General features: G+C 45.1%; 1 protein-coding gene across 2 annotated transcripts in view; it reads right to left on the minus strand.

The window, feature by feature from the left end:
* Positions 1-433: 433 nt before the first annotated feature.
* Positions 434-22668, minus strand: part of SECA2 (Preprotein translocase SecA family protein) — a 125998-nt gene continuing 103763 nt past the window's right edge. For both annotated transcript variants that reach the window (XM_087397301.1, XM_087397300.1), the window contains exons 29-33: positions 17393-17492; positions 17028-17199; positions 1668-1791; positions 1226-1300; positions 434-1137 (exon numbers count right to left, since the gene is read on the minus strand). In XM_087397301.1, coding sequence (XP_087253427.1) covers positions 964-1137; positions 1226-1300; positions 1668-1791; positions 17028-17199; positions 17393-17492 — 645 coding nt within the window. In that variant the 3' untranslated portion in view covers positions 434-963. The remainder of the gene's footprint in view (positions 1138-1225; positions 1301-1667; positions 1792-17027; positions 17200-17392; positions 17493-22668) is intronic.

Raw genomic sequence — 22668 nt, forward strand, 5'->3', positions numbered from 1 at the left:
GCCCTCCACAAAGTGGGGCGACCTTTTGAGTCCCTCCACAAAGTGGAAGGACCTCAAAATGTATAGGATTTCAGCCTTTCTCTCTCTAAAGTTAGTCTTACTCTCTCTAGATCTTGATTTTGCAAGTATGATTGGATCTTTTCCAAAAGGATTTTGGCTATCCTCATCCTTTTAAATTCATCATACCATCTTTCACTCTAGTCTTTATACAAAGACTTTTAACAATGACACAACCGATAACATCTCTCCCTTTGCAGCTCACCAAATCAAACCTTTTCCTACATTTTTCATTGTCATAAACAACATTTCATAATTGCCATGATGAATCTAACCACTTGGACCCAATATATAAAAATAAACATGCGGAATGTTCTAGAAGTTTACAGTGATAAATCCATTTTCAAATCGTAGACCTAACTCTTGAGTCCCAATAGAGTAAAAATAAGAATGTGTTGGCCCTCTCATATTTAACCACCTTCAACGTTTGGATCATGATTCCCCATGCCATGCTTTGGCAATGCTGATAAGATACAATATTATGTTGGGAAAGGATGGAGAACTTTATCTCTTCCAAACCTTCTTTAAAAAATAAGTTGAAAAAAATGGTCCTGAATATGCCCTACTGTGTGTCACATGCAACCACAAGATTTGCTTTGAACCAGCTGGGCATGATAATAGACATGATTTTACACGGTACAGTGGGAAGCCAGTTAACCTTCTGTAAAACGTACAGACAACACTCTTAGACAGAAACCCCTTTTCATATTTACTCAGCCTACCATCCCATTAAGAAGCTATGTCATGGTGGGTACTTTTGATAGTGCGTTTACAAGGTACAGACATACCCCGAGTAAATGAGCTTCTGACCCAACACCTGCATTCTTAGTTAGTTGGCATTCATCTCTCAAAGAAGCAGCCTGCTCTCCTATTAGATTGGCTGTGAAGTAATGGTACCAATAATACTCATGCATGTTCCTTGTTGAGCACGTTTCCATTAAACATCTCAACAAGCCATGGTCTCAGCAGTGACTCCACTGTAAGACGCCGAAATGAACTAAGCATTGCAATGAAAAAACGAAGGCTTTCAATCTTGTATTCCTCCAGTGGATTCATGTTGCCAAAACTCCTCACATTCACCTGAACACTCGTTTAAGTAGAAACCCGATCAGGATTTTGATACTAAGACCTATCCTAATGAACAAAAGCAACACAATGAGATACTTACAGCTCCACGAAGCCGGTTCATGTTGATCAGATGCTCCCTCCAGAACATGTCCAATGCAGCAACCGCCAACAATCTCTGTATATCATTTCAATAAAGCTGCTATGTTGTAAAAGGCAACACAACCTCATTTCACTAGATGTGTTTCTTTTTTTAACTTAAGAACTCTTCTGTTTTTGCAGAAATGGAAATACATAGCAAGTATCCGCATAGGGGTTTAAGGAATAGCCTCTAATCTGAAGGATATCTAATGTTAGACTAGGCAAAGAAGCCTTGGCTGGACATACTCTAGTAACCAACATCATTTATGTATCCAGACCCAAATGGTGGTGGAATCCCAGATCAATGAATCCAGTATAGGATGATTGCCAAGTGTTGAAATGATAATCACTAGACACCAGAATATGTATGAAACCTTTGCAGACAAAGGTTCACATCTTATTACCTCTGTTTGATCGATATCTTTTGGATACATGTCTGACATAAACAATTTCTCTCTGTACATGCCAATCAACGTCTCCCCGAAAAACCTGCGGAGAAAAAGTGCCTCCCTCTTATACTTCCCATTCCTGCAAGATGTGCTGAACAATGTTAGCAATTCTTATATCTTCAAAATAGCCTTGCTAGGATTCTGAAGCTTAAAGGTAACTTAATAGAAACGATAGACAGTTGCCACTCATGATCAATCCCAGAACCGCAAAATGGAGTCCCATTAATCCAGTTGACTTGTTTCATTCCAGGGTAACCTGAAGTGTTTTACCCAAAACATTTCCAATTGTGTTTCAGAAGGAATGTTTCGAGCGTTTGCAGTCATTTCATCCAGAAACATGTATAATATACAACATATGCATACTGGCACATATTAAATATTTACAGGTATAACAAACCTAAAAATATGCTGGTGACACGTTTTGCTCATTTGCGGCGAAAAATTTCGCCTAGAAGACTCTAGATGTTTTGAGGGCTATAAAAAGTGTTTCTTCCTCTCACATCATTTGGTTCAGTATCCATGAAACTGTGCCTTATACAGCAGCTGCTGTCTCAAGGCACACAAATAATGCTTCCAAGTGCTAAAACCTGGGTTGCAGGTCCTCCTCCAGTGCTGCCAGCTCAACGCACCCCCTGCCAGTCCCCCCCCCCCTTTTCAAAATCCCAAACCAACCTCAGCTTGCTTTGGAAGAGCCTAACAGTAGTTTGACTGCCTTTTGGCAGGCAAAGAAGGCTTAAGGGATGTGCTTTGGCCCCTGCCTGTTTCTCTCCAACCCCACTTCGTCTTGGTTTCACCCCATGCCCCCTTCCCAAACCCACTCGTTCACTTCTCTTCCACTCAGCCAGTGGGCTCTTTTGTGTTAGAAAATAATGAATCAACTCTATGATCTCACTCACAATTTTGGTTCTGTCACTCACATAAAATCAAGTATTGAATGGTTCAACTCACGACAAAAGCACTTTATTATGATAAAATCACTCGACACAGAGAGACACGCTGCTTACAATAGACATCGACTGATGGTCACAGAGACCTTTCCAATTCCAAGAACTCTAGCACTCAAATAAACTGCAGGAAATCACAAGACAAGAGCTCCACGGTCTCATACACTCAAAACGACTAATCCACTCCAATTATCACAACAAAGAAGATCGCAATACTGAGATTTGCCATGCACTGTCTCCTCAGGTCGACCGACCTTGTTGGAGCTCACTAAACTATGGCATCAAGCTAAACACACACACACACACACAAAGCCGGACCTGTGCAGGTCGGTTGAGGACCATAACACGATTACCTAGTTGCCAGAGAACCCACAAGATCCACCAAGAGTCACGACCACGTTCAGCATGCACTATAGAGTCTACATGTGGTTTTCCATGCATGGACAAGCCAATCACCATGCTTACAAAGATGGCCCAATCACTGAGCTCCTACCAAAGCACATGACCAATAGCATTCTTGACATCTCCCTCATCAACATCAATAGACAAACTTACCCCCGTAATGTCTTCATCATTAGAGTCTACGGGAAGTCCCGGCCATTTTTTTTCTTCCAGTGCCTATACTAAAAAGCTAAACATTTGGCATGACATCAATGGAAGCAAAGTTAAGCCATACCGAACAGTGAGTTCTTCACACATAGGGTACTCGGAGATAAATCACTCAGTTGGCCATGCCTTGGTGAGCCAGTATGCCAACTAGTTGTTTAATTGTGGATCATGTGCCGCCATGTGGCATGATTAACGTTAAGGGCTCATTTATGCTGAGACATCATGCTAAAGTAAGGGAGATCCATACAACTACTGATTTGATAGGCACTGCAGTCGCATATTCTAAACGATTGCAGTTGATCAGAAGCTCCAAATTAAGTATATGCAATCGTTATCAACTGCTACCTCCCAAATACTCTGTGCTCTCGCTCTTTCACCTCCTTCCCTCCCTTTGAGCTTCTTGTCCTCATCAAGCCAATCTATCACTCACCTACAGCTTCCTTCACCTCTCTTTGTGTCTAGCTTTGTCATCTTTGTCGTGATGGTAGATCGTCAGACCCGTCCGAAGCGGAAGCGCAGCTCTCGCGTTTCTCCTCTGCACCCCATTGAAACTTCTCCGATGATGTTCTCACTAGTATTCTTGCGGCCAATTGACGAGAACAATCAGCAATGACACATATGTCAGGATTACTTCAGAGCTTCTAGAGAGGGCACTCTAAATGAAGCAACGGTCCGACCCCAAGAAGACAGCGATGCTAAACATTGTGATGCGTTCTTTGAGGCGGGCAATTACTGGTCTTCACAGGGCTACCTCATCAACAAATCGAAAGATGAAGCCCTGAAGACGACCTGTCGATTTTTGTCCGAGTTCTTCGGGCTCAAGAAGAGCGTTGGATATATACCCCGCCAATATGTAGCCCGCATCGTTATGGCAGTGGAGGACCAACTCCATGTGGACTGGTTCATAATCTTTGAAAAGGCTTTCAAGAACCATCTCTGAGCCATCAACAAGGGGCAAACCCATTGTAAGCTCGATCCCCCACTTATGTATGCTCCGTCAAGAACTCATGTCCGGGAGAGTGCCTTGGCTAGGTGTACTACCAACAAGTAGGAACTTGGGGAGCGGGTTGACAGGATGAGCAAGGGCAAGCCGAGCAGGGTAAAGGGCAAGCCAAAGAATAGCATGCACAGGACAAGGGAAAGGAACAGGAACGGGGAAAAACCGAGCTGGACAAAGAAGAAGACCAACACCAGGATAAGGGCGAGGAACAATAGGAGCAAGGAACTGGCGAGGAGCAGCCAGATAGCCAGACAAGTGGACAATAGGGAGACGAAAAGCTATTCTTTTAGGAATCTACATTCTACAACCAGGTTAACTTCTTCCCTACGTAGATTTGCTGTCTATTCCTCGAAAAATCTGATCACCTCCTCCCAATCTTGCCTGTAAAAATAACTTATAATCCAGCACCTGTGGGGAGATCCAATGGTTGGCCAAATAGTTCAAGGATTGTGCCGCATAGACCATATTCTCTCTCAACACCTGCCACTGACTTTCTGTAACATTACGATCCTAATGCTCATCTTTAGTCAGTAGCTGGTTGAGAGGAAAGGGCTCTACGGGTCCAAGGCTCTGGAGGGAAGCAAGAAGTGGAGGCAAGGTAAGAGGACCGAGTGCTGAGCCAACTCCATGTTGCTCGGCTCTATACACAGGCTCGGTCGCTTTCGATGGTTCTTGATCCATTGTATCCTCGCCGTCGTTTCCCTTTCTGTCAGGGGTACCCTATTGGCTGTTCCCTTCCAATTGTTCCTACTCCTTGGGGGTGCCCTTCCCACTGGTGACTGTTCCCCCCCTCATCACCTTGCTTGAAGGTGTCCTTGTCACTGTTCCCTTAGAAAGCCAGAAAACGGTTCATAACGACCTGGTCCACGCTCACGCTCAGTAGGCAGTACACACATACAAAATTAAAGATTGATCATAGCAACTTCTAGTGTGAGCTCGAGTGCCAGAAGTATCTAACGAACAAGGCTCAAGAGCACCAGGACATTTTGGAGCCATCCAACCAATTATCTCAGTCTACAAGAAGGCCATCCGAGACTTCAACCATTTTGTGGCTATACAATATCTTCAAAGCCGAGCGCAAGTTGATTCTCGCATGAGTTCGGCAGCTACCTAAGCCTACCATGGCCGAGTTACCCGTCTACTACAGCAAGCTATTACGCGAGCTTGGGCAACAAAGCAGTAGCCATGTAACGGAAGCGCGGTCTATACATGATAACATCTGCGACCTATGCAAGGAACCAGGAATAAAGTGGCAGGAATGTGTCAGCCAATTGTAGAGGTACCGCACCAATTTGAAACCCTCGGTATCAACTTCTCATCTGAGGACCCAGTTGCTAAAGCCTGGTCCCTGGATTGCTAACAGAACTCGGGCGGCCCCCAGTGGACATCTCCAATGTCTATCCTTGGCTACCAAGGGAGCGCCATTTTGAGCCATCGCGCTCACCTCCTCGACCACGCCCTACCGATCAAGCCGACTAGGGTGGAGGAGGAGGAGATAGCTGATATGCATGCAGTACAGATTGTTGAGAGAGGATTGCAGAGGCCACCCATGGCACAAAGCGACCAGAGCACACTCAATTGAGGTCCGACCTATCACAGCTTTCCTCAGAGGAGACCGCCAGAGATGGGCCACTTTGAACATAGCTCAGCTAGTTCAGAGATCGAGGAGACCATGCCCCCCTCCACCACCACAACATGAGACAGCCAGATAGACGCAGATCCGAGACATTTTCGCTGCTCATAGACGAGCCACCACAGTGCCGGATTGCGGATTCCGAGTTCCAGCACCAGCTCCAGTTCTCATCCTACTTCAGATAGTACCATGACATGATATGATATGATATGACATGTTTTGTACTCGAGCTATTTAGCTCTTTATTTCAGCATAGTACTCAGCAAGGGCCTTAGGGCGCCCTTTAAGGCTTGTATAAGTTTTTCCCTTTGGTGTATTTTTGCACTTTGTCCCATAGGCCCACGAGGCCTCCAGCAGATGTAATATATATTTCTTCCTTTTCTTTCTCAACCCTCTATCCCTCTTCCTCTCAATCCTTTACCCCAGCCCTTTCCCCCGCCCCCTTCCCTCACCCTCTAGCCGCCTCCTCTTTCTCTTGAGCCCCTCCTCTCCCCTCACATAGCAACAAAGGTTGGCGGACAGTCTTCATTGCAATCGAATCGACCTTTTCACCCTGATTGACGAATGGCTTCCCATTCAGTCAATCCTAAACCGCTTCCACTGGCCGCAAGACAAGTAATTTTTTCTGAAGACGAGCCGTAGTAGCTCAAAAACGATGTAGAGCGAAGATCTCGCAGCCCATCTCACCGACATTGGCTTATTGGGACGTGGTCTCTTCGAGGTAATTTTTGATACTCCACTCTGCGGCCACAGTGCTTAAGGCTAACCCTCTTATGCTAGGCTCCAGGAGGATCTTCATCTCACGTTTCCGTTTGGTCTTTCACCTTGTTGAGGAGGACAACCACATCTTTTCCCTCTTCATCAGATTTCCTAGCCTCTGTCAAATCTATCATCGACTCCTTCCTTCCATTGGTACTGCCTTTGGTCTGGTCAAAGAGATCCCCTCCAACGACATGCCCTCGTCAGTAGTAGAGGCAGTCACGTCTGATGGGATGTCTAGAGTTAGGGTCTTAGTTAGTGACCCTAACATCACACATGACCATATCATGCCAGCGTCTGGATGGTTCCTTCTTTCACCAGAGAGTCGAGATCACAGAAAAGCAGGACTAGTGCAAGATGTGCAGAGCCCTTGGGCACTCTGCCACAGATTGCAAGGAAGAGGAAAAGACCCAAGCGGTCTTCTAGTGTGGCCTCTCCTCGTATCGCTCCTTCGGCACTCGCCCTACTCCTTCGATGTGCGCTACCAAGCCACCTCCAGTGTCAACACCGCTTCCCCGTTCGCACCCCCCTGTTCTTGACCCTCCTCAGACTCGAGAGGGTAATGCTATAGATGACTCTGCCACTGTCCCACCACCTGCGAATCAGGAGGGGCCTTCCGATGCATCACTCCCTGCCAAAGATAATCTGTACCTGCTAAGGGACAGGACCAACAATGATGCTCACTCTAACCTTCACACTCCTGACTCCTCTTGAGTGCAGACCCCTGCCTCTGTTGCTCCTCATTCCACCTCCATTGACAGAGGCAAGAGGGTTGCCTCTCTATCACCCTCACCATCCTTGAGCGCACGCATTCTTCGTACTCCTCAGCCAAGCTTGATTCACTAGAACTCGTTCTCTGTACTAGCAGATTTGGCGAACATCAAGGAAGAGTTTGTTCCCTCCACCTTTGGGAATGTTGTCTTGGGAATTCCTATTGACAAGACATCCCCCTCTGCAGGTGTAGGGATTCTTTCTCCAGTGGATTTTCCTCTCCTCAGCAGGAGGGATACTTCTCAAGAGAGGTTTGTTTCAGCCACCAGATCGGGTAAGGTATTTCATCCGACTTCCTTGCACCGATGAGGATCATTAGCTGGAACATATAGGACCTAGGCGGTGTGCCACATCATCGTCGTAGGCCGTTATTCAAAATCAGCTACATCTAGGTGTTACTGGAGCGCTATTGATATTCTTTTTATTCACGAGCACAAACTGGGTGCCAGAGATAGTACCAACTCAGGAAAACTTCTTTCGGGTCATACTTTTTGGTCACCTACCTTGGGCACTAAAGGAGGTACTTGCATTTCATTTTCACATTGTTTTCTTCCGAGCACGGAGTGATCATTCCCTCTAGAGCTCAGTGGATTATTCTTTTGAATTGGGGGACGTAAGGTTGGCTTTCTGAACCTTTACGCCCCTAACAATAGAGCAAATCGTGTCCTTATGTGGAAGGAGCTGCTTTCCTAGGCCCCTATTGCAGATTCATGAGTCATTGGAGGTGACTTCATCATGGTTGAGTTGCCTTTTGATAAAAAAGGGGGTAGAGAGGGTGGCATTCACTCTCTGGAGAGAGCAACTTAGGATGCCTTCTTGTTTCGTTTCAGTGGCAAAGATGCTTGGATTGATAATGACTTTCGCATTCAAACTCAGTCTCTCCTGTTTTTGTGGTCCAACAGGAGAGAGCAGATGCCTATTCACACAATGATTGATAGATTTTATGTTGATGATTGGGCTCTGAATATAGGTGGGTTAGTATGCATTGCCACAGGTGTTTCTACATCAGACCACTTTCTAGTTGTACTCATGAATTATGAGCCTCACTTGAGGGGACGCTCTGCTAGCATTAGGATTCTAGATGGCTTTTGTGCAAAGAAGGATTTTCACAGAGGCAACTTTGTAGATATGGATGTCACATATGCAGGGTGGAGTGCCATCTCCTTCATGTATGGCTGCAGCCCTGACTAGTCTTAGCAACTTTTATCATTCGGCCGCTAGTACCAAGAGACGGAAGATTGGGATCCACCAACAGTTACTTACAGATAAAGTACCAGAAATTAACAAAAGTGTTAGAATTATTAATTATATTCTAGGCAGTGGCCAATGTAATGTAATAAGTGGGTTAGGGGAAATTTTCCCTCTTAGAGGTTTTCCCCCCTAACCACCGGCTAATCTCTAACTACGGTTAGTGATTAGATAGGGTTTTGTCACTTAGACAAAACCTCATCTCTTTCATTGTACTTTTTACTTCAGTTCAGTACACTTTGCGGAGTCACCTATGTTCAGCTCACTCTCTCTTTGCACACTCTTGCTCTTGCTTCCGTTTTCTAGCATTTGGTATTAGAGCACTTCCTTCCCGGACCTGCTCCCTGCTCCTTGCTCTTTGCTCTCCTCTTCAAGCTCCCGCATTTCAGCTCCATCGCCAAGCTTTCTGCCTCACGTCCGTACAGCTTCATCGCGACCTGCAGCCTCCATTCCGTACAGTCCGTACGACTGTACAGATCTCATACCAGCTGACTGCTCACGTCCATACACTATCGTACATCCCGTACTGGTTTCGTCGTACAGCCGTACGATTTCGTTGTACAACCGTCCGTACAACCGTATGGACTGACAGTCTACACAATCCTGCATTCCATACCTGCTACATTCCGTACATTTCGTCATACAAACGTCTGTACACTGTACGGATTGTACAATTTCGTACAGGCAGCTCATTGCAAGCTGAAGGTGTTCGTCATTTTTTGGCAGAGTTCAATTACAGGTTCAGCTATGCATTCAGCCATTGTTTGGCTTAGCTTTTGGGAGCACATTTGGAGCTTTCGCAGACATTGCAGTTGATCTGCAAGTTTTGGAGAAATTTGGGGCTTTTGCAGGCAAAGTGCAATTTATGCAACATTTGAATTTTGGTGCATTTTGAGCCTTTGATAGGCTGTGACAGTATTTGTCACTGTAGGCAGATTTTCTTTGCAGATTTTACTTGTGCATTTGACATCCTAGAAAGGGATTTTACTTGGTCAGTTTGCTCTGTTTCTTGAGATTATCTGGAGAAAATGGCTCAGAACAACCCCAATGAGGTGTTCGGAGTTCTCACACAGGAGGAAAAGGTGGATGGCACCAACTACTCCTTGTGGAGTTTCATGGTTCACAATATCTTGGTTGGCAGACGTCTTTGGGATTATGTCTTTGGAGATGAAGCAAGACCAGATACAGTGGCTACACCAGTCACTCCTACAGCTGGAGGCAGGGGTAGAGGTGCAAATGTAGCACAAGTAGTTGGAGCAGCCGCTCCAGGAGCTCCCACAGCAGAGCAGAAAAGATGGGACTCTAGAGATGCACAAGCTCTTTCAATGATTTCTCTTTCTGTCAAGAGGTTCATTATACCTCACATTCGGTCATGCAAGACATCAATGGCAGCTTGGGAGATACTAGAGAGTATGTTTGCAGCAAGAAATGATGCCAGAGTTTCCTTTCTGAAGCGAAAGCTCTCCCATATGCATATGGATGAGGGAGATTCCATGAATTCTCACCTCACTAAGCTTTAGGATTTGAGGGAACAATTGCTGAATATTGATGAAGTCATTCCAGATTCAGAGATGATCACCACCACTCTGAATTCTCTTCATGAGTCCTATATTGTCATAGGTCGTATTGATACACTTGTATTGCATGCCTTTGTAGAGAGAAATGGGAAACGAGACCATTTGTCTTTGGGCATACAGGATTTAATTAGAGAATATGGTAAATGTTACATGGGTGACCTACGCTGAAAAGTAGCAAATGCAAAGACTGGAATTCAGCACTTGACTGCTGTTGTGCAGCAACATCCATTGTCCCTCCACGAACAATCCGGCCTTCAGGTTGCCCATTGTTTGGCTGAGAATGATCAACCGCAGTTAAGAAAATGGCAGTTTGGTCTAGTTACGAAGCCATGCAAGATAAGGGCTGCTCTTCCAAGGCTTTTTTCAAAATCTTGCATACCTCTCATCGGATGCATTCATTGAATCGGGTGCTACGCTCGAATGGTTAGTAGACAGAGAATAAGTGGTACCTTGATGATGTAGTGCAACACTATTGCGCTGGTTTGTTTGCAACCCTCCGCCTTACCTGTAGAGGTTGATGCCTCGGATGTGTTTCTTCGAAATGTTCACCCAATTATATCCTTGGATGAGGCACATGCATTGGAATGACATTTATTGATAAAGGATTGAAAGTGGCAGTGTCTCCGTTGGGACGCTCCAAATCCGATGGCCTCACTGTTGAGTTCTTTGCTGAGTTGGGATCAGTTGAGCCCTGTTCTGCTGCACATGGTCAATGAAGTTTGGCTCTCTGGCAATTTGCCTCTGTTGTGGAAAAAGGGATTGTTGCATTTGATTACTAAAAAGCCATGTGTGAGCATTTGTTAGACTGGAGGCCGATTACACTAATGCATGCGGTCTGTAAGCTGATTTCTAAATGTTCATATTAGGCATATCAATTTCTTGTACGTTGGGGTGCACCCTGCCCAGTGGGTTCGTTATTGGGCACTCTGGATTCCATGGAAGGCGAGAAATCACCGAGTCTTTGGTGATCTCACGTTTTCAATTTTTAGTTTCTTTAGGCGCTCTCTACAGCAATCTTTCTATGATTGCTTACGGACAAAGTGCATAGATCATGATGTATATCTGTCTTATATTGAGGTTTTCTTGTTGATGTATTTCTCATCAGCCTATTCTCTGTGTGTGTGTGTGTGTGTGTGTGTGTGTGTGTGTAAAGCATGCCACATGGGAGACCGTAAAGCATCCAAACACACTTGCCAGAGTCTGACTAACCTTGGTCATCTTCGGCCTTTGTCTTCATAAGAAAGCATGCTTTTATGTCAGGCTAAATTGTCTCCAATCGAATGATCGAAGAAAGCTTGCTAAATGGGAGACCCGATCTCAGCAAAGGGCTTTTTTCGATAAAGGTTGCTCTTCCAAGCAATTATTTAAAAGTTTGCATTACAAAAGACAGGCTGCCAATATTTGTCGGATCCAGATGCCTCATGGTTCTTGGTCCTCATCCCGCTTAGAGCTTACTGCTTTTTGTGTGCAGCACTTTTTATCTCATTTTGGGCATGTGGACATTCTTTCTTCTCAGGTTGTGTCTGCCCATCAGCTTCTTGTGCAGCATGTTCATCCCATCCTCTCTGATGCTCAGGCTTTGGAATTTGGAAATTCGTTTCACTGAAAGAGAATTGTCAGATGCTGTTAAATCCTATGGTAGATGGAAATCTCCAGGATGGGATGGTCTCACTGTGGAATTTTTTCTTGCCTTCTGGGATATCCTCAAGCAAACGTTGCTACAAATGGTATATTCAGCCTGGGAAAACAACAAATGCCTATGTCATGGAAAAAAGGACTTGCCAACGCTCCTTCCTAAAAAACAACTATGTGATTCGCTGACTGATCGGAGACCAATAACGCTCATGCCAGTGATTTACAAGATTATAGCCAAAATGGTTGTTGACCGTATTAAAGGTTATTTGCATGATGGGCTGCATCCTTCGCAATATGGCTTCGTTCCCCGAAGGCATATCATAGATAATATTGCCAATGCTTATATTGAGATTGAATATGCCAAATATACACAACAGGATGTTCTCCTCTTACAGGTGGATATTGCAAAAGCCTTTGATACAGTTCAATGGGATTTCATCTCGCAAACAATGCGTTCTTTGGGTTTGGAACAAAAATGCAGCAGATTATTTACTAGCTTTACAAGGACAGCAATGCAGCTTGCATTCTTTCTGGAGATCTCTCTGATGAATGGACTCTTTGTTGTTTCGCCCGTCAGGGATGTCCCCTTAGTGCTTTATTGTATGCCATTGCTACTCATCCTATGCTGCAATATATTGATCATCTCATGGCTACAAGCTCCCTTCATGGTTTGGAATTGGATGCAAATCACAGCATGGTTGCTCAAGCCTATGCTGATGATTCTTCCTTTACCCCAAAGAACACGCAGAATGATCTTTTTGCTTTGATGCAGGCTCTCTTTGTTTATGGTTTGGCGGCTGGTCTTCATGTACATTTTCAAAAGTCCAAGCTGCTCCCATTGCATTCTAAAGACTGGCATAGTCTTCTATGGCTGGGGGAAATCATTCCACCCACTCAGATTGTTCATCACCTTGGTTACCGTTTGGGATGGGGTCTCACTCGTCGTCAACAAACTGATTGGGTGATGGTCAAGCTTTAGATATTGGAAATTGGCAACCTGGCTTTTGCATGTTCGGCTTAGTGCATTCCATCCTTGTGGCATATATTCAATTTTATTTGCCTTTGATTCTATTCACCAAACCAGATCTTGCTTCTTTCATGTCTGCCATTATGGAAATCTTCTGGCGTTCCAAACATGGCAAAAAAAGTATCAGACTACTTTCAATGCATCAACTTTGTTCTCCTAAGATGCATGGTGATTTGAACATCACAAATATCCAGGAGCACATCCTTGCTCACAAGGGAAAATTGTTGCTGCAATTTCTTCAAGGTGATCAGCCTTGGGCTCTTATGATTAAATCTCTAGTCACACATATCAATATTTCTACCTTTGGTCACTAATCAATTACTGGGATTTTTTATTTGGTCGCATTGACGGCACTTTGCCTGGCTGCCCTTTGGTCTCCAATTTGCTTTTTGATTGGAAGCACGTCCTATCTCATCTAGAATGGCATGGTCAACAGTCTTTTTCTGGGTAATTCCTTGCGAGCTGAAAGTATTCACTGGTCGACAGTTTTTCAGTCTCCGTTGGCTTTACAGAAACCTTGCCGTTCCTATTTTGTTTCTTTTAAGGGCGTCACTTATGTTGCTAATGTTATTCATGATGATGGCTACGTCCTTCCCTTTTCTCTGGCAGCTACATTATCGTGCTTTGTGGCAACAAGTTGCTTGTATACTTTTGCCGTTTGTTCCGATTCCTCCTTTGGAACTTCAGGACAGGTTAGAGGATTGGACTTTGACTTCACTAGGATCCTCTTCTCGCCCTTTGAGGCTATCTCAGATTACGGTGCCTGCATTGTAAAAAATCCTTTTGCCTCAGCCTTGGGTTTCAAAGAAAGGCAATTCAATTTGGCGAATGCATCGCCCAGCCAAGTGGTGGAGAAAGAGATTACACCAGCTTTGGGCCTACAAAACTCCTCTTCGGCAACAAGTTTTCTTTTGGCGAGTGCTTCTGGGCATTTTTCCATCTGGACAGATGTTGGCTTGTAGACATATTGCTCCGGCTTGTTGCCACAGATGCTTGAGTTCTCACGAGACTGTGCCTCATTTATTCTAGTTTTATCCATGTTCTCGTGAGTTCATTGATCTTCTTTGTCTTCGCCTGCGAGCAAGATTCCCGACTTTTCCTTTTGGGAAGTTTTTCTGGCTCTTTGGCCTTCATCCACCCAAACGGGAGTTTGATCTTTTCTTTGTTTGGGTTCACTATTGGACACTATGGACTTTATGGATAGACATGAACTGTAAAGTCTTTAGTGATCCCAAATTTTTCCTGTTTGGCTTTTTTAAGCGTTCTCTGCAGCAATCTTTCTTTGATTTCTTGCAAACGCACTGCATAGATCATGATGTATATCTAGCATATACTGAAATTTTCAGTTGATGTACTTTTGGCTGCCTCGTTTCTGAGGTCGCTACTCTTGTAATATAATCAAACAAAAGTTTTCACTATTAAAAAAAATGTGTGTGTGTGTCTGTGTGTGTGTGTGTGTGTGTGTGTGTGCACAGGCATATGCTGATGATTCATACTTTGTGCCCAAGGAATTCTCAAAGTGACCTTTCTCACTTGATGCATACACTGAATGACTTTGGCATAGCTGCTGGACTGCAAATCAATTTTCAGAAATCAAAACTTCTAGCTTTGAAAGAAGCTGATTGGCATGCACTTCTCTGGCCAGGCCACATTATCTCTTCCCACACTATTGTGAGGCATCTAGGCTACCCCATTGGCTGGAATATTATCCCGCAACAACAGCTCAAATGGGTGCTTCAAAAGATCAACAAGAAGCTGGAATACTGGCATTTGTCCACTTGGCCTCTACATGTTCGACTTCGGATAGTACAGTCCATCATTATGGCATATGTGCAATTTTATTTGCCTCTTCTTCCCTGGTCTTTCAAGCATTTGGCTTCCTATATGTCCCAGGCCATGGAGATATTTTGGAAAAGCAAATCTCATAAAAAGGCTTTGCGACTACTACCCATGCAGTCTATTTGTTCACCCAAGACTCATGGGGGGCTGAATATTCTCAATCTCCAGGTTCATATGTTGGCAAGAAAGAGCACTATGATTGCTGATTTTTTTCAGCAAAAACAGCCATGGGCTATTATGCTAGCAGCTATGTGTGCAAACATGGCGTCCCATGCATATGGGCATTGGATTACAGATCACTGGGAAGCAGTCATGACCACATTTCAGGGGAAAATTCCTGGTTGCCCTGTTTCTAATGCTTTTATTCATGATTGGAAGAGAATTCTCTCATATGCAAAATGGACAGGTGCTTCTTCTCATCATGGTAATTCTTTTCGCTTGGAAAGCATCCATTGGAGCAAGGTGTTTGAATTGCCTCTTGCTTTACAGGAACCTATTAAAGCATACAATCTCATGAAATTGGGCATAAGATTTGTTGGCGATGTTGTGGATCAACAAGGTTGTATGCTTTCATTTCCACAAGCTTGCAAGACATTCTCCTTGGGTCTGCATCATAGGTCCATTGGGCGAATACTTTCAACTATGTTGCAGCCATTTGTTCCGGTTCCTCCACTGTTTGTACAGGACAGATTACTGGACTGGAATTTGACTTCCTTACCTCCTGCTACCCATACGCTCTCAATGCACAATCTGACCTCCTCGAAGGTCTACAGATTTCTTCTTCCACTGCCATGGATTGACAAGCATGCCAACACTCTTTGGAATTTGGATAGGCCTCTATATTGGTGGCAATCACGACTCATGAAAATCTGGAAAGCTAAATTGCCATTGAAACAGAGGCTTTTCTTTTGGAGATGTATAGTGGGAGCTTTTTCCACTGGGGCGAAATTGGCAGCACGCCGCATTGCTTCCCCTTCCTGCCCCCGTTGTTCTCATCACTGTGAGACAATTCCGCACCTATTATGGTCTTGCCCACACTCTCGCATATTGATCACTCATATTTCTCATTTGCTGCGGCTTCGGTTTCCCTCTATCAGATTCGGGAAACTTTTCTCGATGTTTGGATGCCTCTCATTTCAGATGTCTCCATTCCTCCTCTTTTTTCACTGGACTCGCTTTTGGGTACTATGGACCATTTGGACACAGAGACTGCATTCTAGGATGGATCAACAATTTCCTCAGGCATATATTTTCTTCAGAATGTCCCTCAAGCAATCCTTATATGACAGTTTTGCTGCAAGGGACTTAGATGCTACTAGCCTTGAAGTGTTCTCTACCTGTTTTTGAGTTTTTCCATTGGGCTCTCTTTTGGAGTCTGATGTCAGTGTGTGGGAGACTTCCCATCTTGTAAATTTATGAGAATATAAATACACTGGATTTTACCAAAAAAAAGTATGTGTAAGAGAGAGAGAGAGAGAGAGAGAGCAGGGTCTTTAGATCAGGATGTATATTTGTCATATATTGACATCTTTGCTTGATGTATTTTGAGCACATCCTGCTTTGGGATGCATCTTGTAATATAAAAGCAACAATATTTTCACCAAAAAAAAAAGTATGTGTATGTGTGTGTGGGTGGGTGTGTGTGTGAGAGAGAGAGAGAGAGAGAGAAAGCCTTCCAACTTCCTGTCCCTTTTCTTGGGACTATTCTTTGTAATATAATAACAACTGGATGTCAATCCCCCCCCCTCCAAAAAAAAAAAAAAAAAAAAGTTTGTGTGTGGCTTGTGAGCACCCCCCACATTTGAGGTGCCATCATTCATTGGATGCCAACAGTAGATCACGGACATGTTCCAAACATAGAAGGATCCGGGGTATGTCTCTTACTATTAGAGGCGTTAGAGGCATTCGATTATGTAAATAAGATATGCAAATAAATTTACGTGTACGAGGCATCCAATTTATGTAAATTTTAAAAATCAAGTTTTAATAATTGGCACCGACCGTACGCTCTCCCAACTCCATCTTTTATATGATGGTAATTGGTTATTAATATGATGTTTATTGAGTCATAATTTCCTATCCTATGAGTACATGTACATGTCTTGTTAGATTTTGGCCCTTGATTAGCATTCCGATTTGTCCTAGTCATATGGTTATAGATTTTCCTCCTTTTGTCATTCTTCCCACATATACTTTATGCATTGATTTAGAACAAGCAAAACACATCCAAGAAATCCAAAGAGCATTCTATATCCTAGCTAGGAATCACTTACTCGCAAGCACTATCTGAAATCAATTTCAACCAGCGATTCACTGCATAAGCTTTGGATCGTGGTCCATCAAATTCATGCGGTTGCAATAATGGCAAGCCAAGAAGAGGAGAAACATCAATGGTTGCCTTCTTCGTGCCTCGAAGTTGTCTAATAGATGCAAGAAGCATCTCCTCTGTTTAAAAAGCGAAAATTCAAAGAGATCAATGGAACTTCATCAATCAACATGCTTCTACATGTTGCTTCCATCCTTCTTCTTTCTATCTATTGTAAACCTTACGAAGTCCTTAAGAAGAGTGTTCAAGTATCTTGTCACAAAATCATCCTTTACCCGAAACATTCTTCAAAAAACACTTCAATTTTCTCACCTGATGGTAGCTGCAGGTTGCTCTGATGATCCTTTGACACCTTATCTATTAGATCTTGTACATCTTCAAGAATACTCTTCAAATTCCACGTTGTGGGATGCTGAAATCAACTACTTCAACTGTAACTAGATTTTAAATAGAAACCTTCAATCGCCATGTTAGAAACAACCTACAAACTCAAGTTTACCAGATTCATAATGATTCCATAGCTCACTTTAAGACAAACTCCAACGTGCGTACGTGCGCGCGCGCATGTGTGTGGTGTGTTGTCTTGATGTATTTTCGCACATCCCATTTTGGGATAGTGAGTCTGTAATATAAAACAACAAAAATTTCCAACCCCCCCTCCCCAAAAAAAAGGGTGTGTGTTGTCTCCTATCTATTTACTACTCTTCCTTTGCTGGATTAGGCATTTGATCAGGGATTTCAAGGCTATTCTCCTTTCTCTTTTGCAGATCTTTATGCCAAGAAGCTCATCATTTGTCGCTTCCACAACAGTGGATTCAGGAGCATCAGAACGTTTTTTGGCACCTTGACAAATCTCTTTCTTGGTGGAAGGTTTGTCTTCGGTGCATCTGGAGCAGTAAATTACCACTCTTAACAACAGGTTTTCTTGTGGTGTTATTTGGTAGGTGCTTTACTCATGGGATCTTTGTTGGCTGCCCGGCGTATAACTTCTTCGACTTGCCCTACCTAATCACATTCGAGGGAGATTGTTCTACATCTACTCTTGACCTATCCTACTGCTTCTTCCTAGGTTCACTCGAAAGACTGTTTTTGGTTTCGAATCTAAGGTGACGATGTAAAGCCTTACACTCATCATCATACCAACTATTATAGGGTACGGTCCTAGGTGATGGTGGGCGGGTGGAGCGTGTGGTGTTAGGGAAAGCGTGAAGGGCAGCTTCGTGTAGTGAGCGGGTGATCAAGGCATCGTGGTCCTCTAATAGGGGTATGAAGTCAATATAAGCAAGAGGTATGTTTAGACAGCCTGAGTAAATAGGTGAGCGATCGCGGTCGAAGCGTATATCATGATAGGTGGAGTAGGAACTCAGTGGGGTGGAGGTTGTTATGTGACCGGAAGTAAAAATGCTAAAGAATAGGTAGGTATGATCAGCCCCTGGAGGAAGAGATGCTACAGTAAAATCAGTGATGCGAGATGTGAAGACACGGGATCCCATTATGTAATCAACAAAGCTAGAACCTCCCCCATGTGGAAAGCATGTGAGGACCACCTAAGGCGGACCATCTGTCAAGACCATTATAAATAATGAGATCATGCATCCTCACGAGGTCTAATAGGGCCTGTCCATAAGATGTGACCGGACCTCGTCTGTCAGCCGAAACCCCTAGTATACATGCACCAACAAGGTCAATATCTGGCAGTAGAATGGAATCATCCCTAAAGTCGAGGAGTGGTACCTTACAAGCGCATGTGCTCGTGTTGAAGTCCCCAACTAGGAGAACTTCTCCGCGGCTCGAGAAGTCAACAATGGACTGATAAAGGGCTGTAAATGGAGATGTCTCACCTTCATCTCGAATATCTCTATCCCTCGGGAGGAAAGTAGCATACTGCAACAAACAGATCCCGACTGTCCACGTGTCGGATCCGGATTAAAGAAACCTAGAATTTGTATCTCTGCTCTACTAAAATGGTCCCCAGAAGGGTGGATCTGTAAAGAACTGCTACTCCTCCTGATCCTCTTACTCCCCCTGTGTCCCTAGCCTCATCTCTGTAAAAGCAGACTCCCATGTGTGCCCGCTGACAACTGATAGTGGGCGCTCTGGACTCTGATGTGTCTCTGTGTAAAAGACTATGTCGCGACCTGTAGAGGATTCCGAGTTCCCTGGTTCTGACCATAAGGTACCATTATAGTTCCAAATGGTGCAAGATAGGGTCTCGGAGATCTCAGTCTCATAGACCCGCCTCCCAATGTGGGAGGGGGGATTGATGCCCGACGTACTACTGCCCACTTCCCCTCCTGCGGGCTTGATCCCGCTGCTGCAACAGGGAGCGCCTCTCCTCAACCTATAGTGGGGTGAGGCCCTCATTTATGGAGATCGCTGGCTGGTCTTGTAGGGCTGACCTACGCCGTAAAGCCGAAAGTCGTTCCTGAGCGTCATGGAACCGTATGATCAGGGGCTGCTCTCAGTTGGGGTCTCTCCCTACCCGCCATGCCCTCTCAACAGCTATACCCAAAGTAGTGGCCACGAAAGCCGTCGCATCTATCATCAGTCTAGCCTCAATGCGCGGGATCCCACGTACTCTGATGTTGAGAGCCTGACTGGCTCTCTATTGCTACTCCATGAGGGTAGCCAAAACGGTTACCCTTGCAGGTTCCCAGGGTAGCCAAAACTGTTACCCTTGCAGGTTCCCATTTGGCCACGTCGACCCATCTGAAAGTCTCCTCAATTGCAGATTGCATGCTCGCAATCTGTGCCTCAATAACTGGAGTACTCCTTGGGACTATGCGTATGGCAGCGACCTCATGTCGGAGTCGCGAGATATCCTGTCTGAGTCCCTAAATGAGATCAATGCTCTCGAATAGCACGAGCCTGCTCCTATATGACACGCCTCTGCTCCTGGGTGAAGCGGACCTGCTCCTGTGCCAAGCGTGTCATTCATCTCATGCTCACAGATACTGTGTATCTCCATCAACAAGTTCTCCCAAGCCTCTTATGGATCAGCTCGTCCGTGTCCTAGCGGAAACTAGATGGGTTGTGGCATAAAAGTGTGAGGATGAGGCGAGAGGGTGGGTGGTGAATGGGTGAGTTATGGATGAGGTGATCCCAATAGGGTGTGGGAGTGTAGGCTGTTTGAGAGGCAGAGGCGAGAGAAAGGTCGAGGCGTAATGCAGAGCTGTGTATGACACCTCCGAAGTAGGTGTCATAAGCAGTGAGAGAGCTGTAATAACGGGAGAGGAAGGGAGGGATGGAAAGGATGAAATCTGTGACACCCCCCCTATCCTAGGGGAGAGAGAAGAAGCCGATGTCATGGGTATGGGTATGTCACTGGCAGTAACTGTAGCTGGGGATGTAGAGGTTGCAACTGAAACTGAAGCTGAAACTGAGGCAGAAGCTGAAGGTGAAGGTGAAGGCGAGGATGTAGCGGGGGCTGAAGTAGAAGTAGAAGCGGAGATTGAGGCTGAAGCTGAGATTGAGGTGGACCCCGCCTTTGCTGTCAACCCCAAGTCCACTTCGGTTGTAGTGCGTGTTCACATCCTCGAGTTTCAGTTGTGTTTTTTGCTTTTTTTTGTCGTCTTTCTTGGCTTTGTCCATCTCTTTTTCACCTTTTCCCATTTCTTTGGACTGACTTCTGAATCCTTGGTGCAGGTCATAGTGCAAGAGTGGGAGCAGGAGCATGAGCCCCCCCCCCTGGCGGGAGGCATACCCAGGGCCGGGACTGGAGGTCAATGAAGAGGCGGGGGGGTTGGGGGAGGTTAGTTAGCTACGTGGATGGGGGGGGGGTTTGAGGCTAGAGGCTAGGGGGGGTTAGGTTAGAGGCAAAGGCGCGGAGGGTGGTCAATCAACGGGGAGGAGGGTGCAGGTGGAGGGAACAGGCTGAAGGCGGGGGTGGAGGGGCAAGGTGCAGCAAGAGGGCTGCAAGCGAAGGAGTGGGCTGCAAGCAGATGAGGCAACAGAGTCGATGTGAAGAAACCCAGAACTGTCCAATTGATATCCTTAGTGAATGGGGGAGGTGAATCCAAGGATATCTAGAAGGATCACTAGAACCCTCATAAAAAATATGTAGGCAGTGATCTCTGTAGAAGCCAGCTTCACCGGAAGCTCACTAGCTTCCAACCAGGTCCGGAATATATGTAGCTGCATGAGATCCTCACGTATCTAGTGATACCTAATTGGGAGAAATGGCGAGTCAATGCTATACTAGAAGGGGGCAAGTCTATTCATGTGGATCCCCAATCTCTTGAACCACCTGCCTATGTGTGCATACCAGCATCTCTGGTCACCCTCAGCTGCTAGGGCCATAGAGAAGGACAATGCTAGCCATGGCAATCTGCAACATCCTGAAGTGCAGTCTCTGTACACCCTGACATGATACAGATACAAGATAATCTGGAACGTTGTATCAAGCTGTAGTGGAGATGATCCAAACTCGGCTTGAATGAGAATCTTGAACCTTGAGACAAAGCTGTACGGCAAGGAGAATCGGTACAGGAACAAGCCACCAAGATGAAGGTGGTGCGGGATCATCTGGCGGTAGTTGGTCAAAGGACAAGCTCGACCAGGATGGCAAGGCTGTTGCTGGGAATGCTCCCCCAGAGCTACAGTTTTGTGACTACGATGACTACAAGGCATAGGGCGGCGCTATTGACTTTCCAGGAGCTAGTTCCATTGTTACAACAAGAAGCACGGGGAAAGAAGTACAACGGTACAAATAAGGATGACAAGGCCCTAATAGCTTAGGACAAGAGCAAAGGCAAGGGCAAGGGTAAGCCTGGAAAAGGCAAGGAAAATCTGACGATAGAGCGGACTCTTCAGATGAAGACAACAAGAAGAAGAGAAGAAAGAGAGGAAATGCTTCTACTGCGATGAGCCAGGACATTTTGTGAAAGAATGCTAAAAAAAGAAGGCTGATCAGAAGTAGAAGAAGGGTGCCAGCTCAGAGTCAGAGGAGTCAGCTCAGCCGGTGACAAAGGAACTTTTCTTGGTGGCAACTCCGAGTGCTGCTAAGATTAGGTACATGGATCTCAGTGTGATTGTCGAAATGTAAGACATTGAGGATTGGTCAGAAGATGAGTTGGGATCCTTTGTGACGGTGATGGAAAGTGTTGAGTGCCTGGAGTCATCACAGGACATGAGGACTCAGGGTCAGACAGTGGTTGTGACTTATAGGGGGGCAACAATACAGATCCACAATTGCAGCTTGACGGTCCAAGTAATCTAGATTTATGCATGTCTCATGTACGTTGTCTGGTTCTAGACCTAGCCAAATGGAGGACGGGTTGAAAACAACCCTAAGAGCTTGGTCCCTGGAGGACTTCAGGCTGTTCACCCATCATCTACAGCCAAGTTATTAAGGAAGTTCACCAATGAGTGCCTTGAATTCAGGACTGTCTATCACCCCTCTCAAGAGTAACACTATTGATAAGCCTAGGGACAACAAGGACTCCATGTGTCTAGAGCAGCTTATGTCATGTCCTAACATGTGTCATATGTCCGGTACCTATCATGAGTAGCTTGAACTCCACATGGGCCCAACTAGCTCTAGGGTTCCATCAGACTTGTGGTCTCTTGATGGAGTCCTTGGCTCCTCT

The sequence above is a fragment of the Dipteris shenzhenensis genome, chromosome 26 (genome assembly GCF_047967505.1).
Source record: "Dipteris shenzhenensis isolate YYH24624 ecotype China chromosome 26, Dip_SZ_1.0, whole genome shotgun sequence".
NCBI classification, from domain to species: domain Eukaryota; kingdom Viridiplantae; phylum Streptophyta; class Polypodiopsida; order Gleicheniales; family Dipteridaceae; genus Dipteris; species Dipteris shenzhenensis.